The 2,181-nt window shown below is 34.3% G+C and overlaps 1 protein-coding gene across 1 annotated transcript; it reads right to left on the bottom strand.

Annotated features, from left to right (window-relative positions):
- Positions 1 to 747: 747 nt before the first annotated feature.
- On the bottom strand, positions 748 to 1,302 carry LOC120187704 (classical arabinogalactan protein 6-like). The gene has a single exon (XM_039191359.1). It carries the CDS (start codon positions 1,300 to 1,302, stop codon positions 748 to 750), a length of 555 nt encoding a protein of 184 aa, XP_039047290.1.
- Positions 1,303 to 2,181: the final 879 nt, after the last annotated feature.

The raw sequence follows: 2,181 nt of genomic DNA, 5'->3' as shown, positions 1-2,181 counted from the left end.
AGTCGTGAGAAACTCCACGAACGTAAAATTACGCATCTAAATTCAATCCGAAGGCCCATAGCAAGAAAGATCAACATGATTTCAAATAAGCTCCAACTTGATCAGTCGTGACGTCGTCAAATTCAACCATGAGAAAACATAAATAAAAGAACGGCCAAACGACCGAGAAAAAAACGAAAAAACGTATCACAAAAACATAAATAAATGTGTTATAAAGATAGAGATAAACGAGCTACAAATGCATAGATAAACGTGTCACAAATGTATAGATAAACGTACTCCAAAGACAGAGATAAATATACCGCAAAAGTTGAATCATTCTTATCAAAAATTAAAAAAAAAACAAAGAGAAAGGAGAATCGGATGTCAGAATTAACATTAAAACCGATGACACCGTCAACTAAACAAAATTAAAGAAAAAAAGTCGACGTAATCTAGAAAAAATGACACAAAATCAAAGAAAAAGAAAAAAGAAAAGCGGAGAGCGACTAGGTTTTTTCCGTGATATTTTTTTCTAACTCAAATGGTTACTGTTTTGTGTTCACTCCAAAACTATATATTTATAATATAAATCGAGTAATAGTTACTAATAATCTAAAGTTGATAGTCTAAATCGAGTCTTTTATTTCAGGCTTCAAGAGTACAGCTTTAAATAGCTAGCGTATAGATATGACAGTTTTTTTGGGGTTTTAGATGAAACTATAAACTACCATCTCAAAGCCCTCCATTAACGCATGCATGTGAAGTTTAGAAGAAGAAGAATCCTGAAATAGCTGCGGCACCCACAATTATGGTGACTTTGTTAGCAACAGCATTAGATGGTGTGGGTGCCGGTGCCGATTCCGATGCCGGACTTTCCGATTTAGGGCTATCGTTGACAGATTTACGGCCCTTCTTTTTAGTGCTAGGAGCAGGGGAGTCAGAAACTTGGTCCTCCGCAGGTGGTGAAGGAGGGGAAGAGACCTCGTCTTCAGGAGACTCAGAGTCAGAAGAGGATCCTTTCTTCGACTTGGGGCTACTTGCAGCTTTGCTAGGGCTGAGAGACGATGAGCTTGAAGAACTCTTCGGGGATCCCGAAGAAGATGACTTGGGTGACTCTCCGCCGGATTTGGACGATGACGGAGAGGGACTAGTAGAGTGAGATGATGGGGACTTGGCGGAGGAAGACTTGGGCGAGGATGCAGGGGACTTGGAATGTGACGGACCCTTAGAAGGGCCCGGTGAAGTCGATGAATCTCCAGCAAATGCCCCAACAACAGCGACCAAAACAAATGCAAAAACAATAAGATCTTGGTGAGCCATCTGTCTCTTTTTCTTTTTGATAGTTTGCTTTTCTTTTTGATAGTTTGTTATATATGTGTTAACTATCCTATTATATATATCTTCGCAAAAAGGAGTGATTCAAAAGATTGTAGCAGTTTCTCTAAGATATATAATGCTAATGAGTGAGCTGAAATAATCAATGACATGAATTGAACAGATCCTAAACAAAAGAATGATTTGACCAGCGCCATGGCAATGGATCATTTGGTTTACCGAATTTTATGCTTTTCTTGTGGAAGAAATTAAACCTTAAAGATCTTATAATAACATAATATAATAATATACGTTTGCTTTGTTGTTTTCGTGGCTTGCTTGTTTTGCATCCATTTGTCAGACAAAAGTTGAGCTAATTTAACACTTGAACATTATATGTATAGTCAGTGACGATTTAAAATGCTTTTGAGTGTGTATATTGTATTAATAATATAAAATTTTCATATGGAGTAAACATATATAAAATTTTATAAAGGACACAATCAATAAAATAAATAACTAATAGCAAAATCGAATTTCAAGATATATACTAATAATTTCCCTTTTAAAGTGTAAGACAAAACCAAATAGTTAGCGGTATTTAAACTTCATACATTTTAATTATTCCAGATTTTGATATTTTATATTTCAAGAAGTTAGAGATAGATAAGTTAATATAATATTTATGAGATTGAAATTCCAAAGGGCATATCTCATTTTTTTTCTATTAAGTAATATTACATTTATACATTTAAATTATTAAATTTTATTACACTTTTAAAAATGCTGATATCTGGACATCAGTACTTCGAGTGTCTATTTTTATGAGCTTGTGATTGATGCATTGATCATATATAGTTTTATACATCATCAATGAATAAGATT

This window comes from Hibiscus syriacus, unplaced genomic scaffold (genome assembly GCF_006381635.1).
Source record: "Hibiscus syriacus cultivar Baekdansim isolate YM2019G1 unplaced genomic scaffold, ASM638163v2 tig00113725_pilon, whole genome shotgun sequence".
NCBI classification, from domain to species: domain Eukaryota; kingdom Viridiplantae; phylum Streptophyta; class Magnoliopsida; order Malvales; family Malvaceae; genus Hibiscus; species Hibiscus syriacus.
Note: the sequence above shows the minus strand (reverse complement) of the source record. Positions and strands in the feature narration are given on the sequence as shown.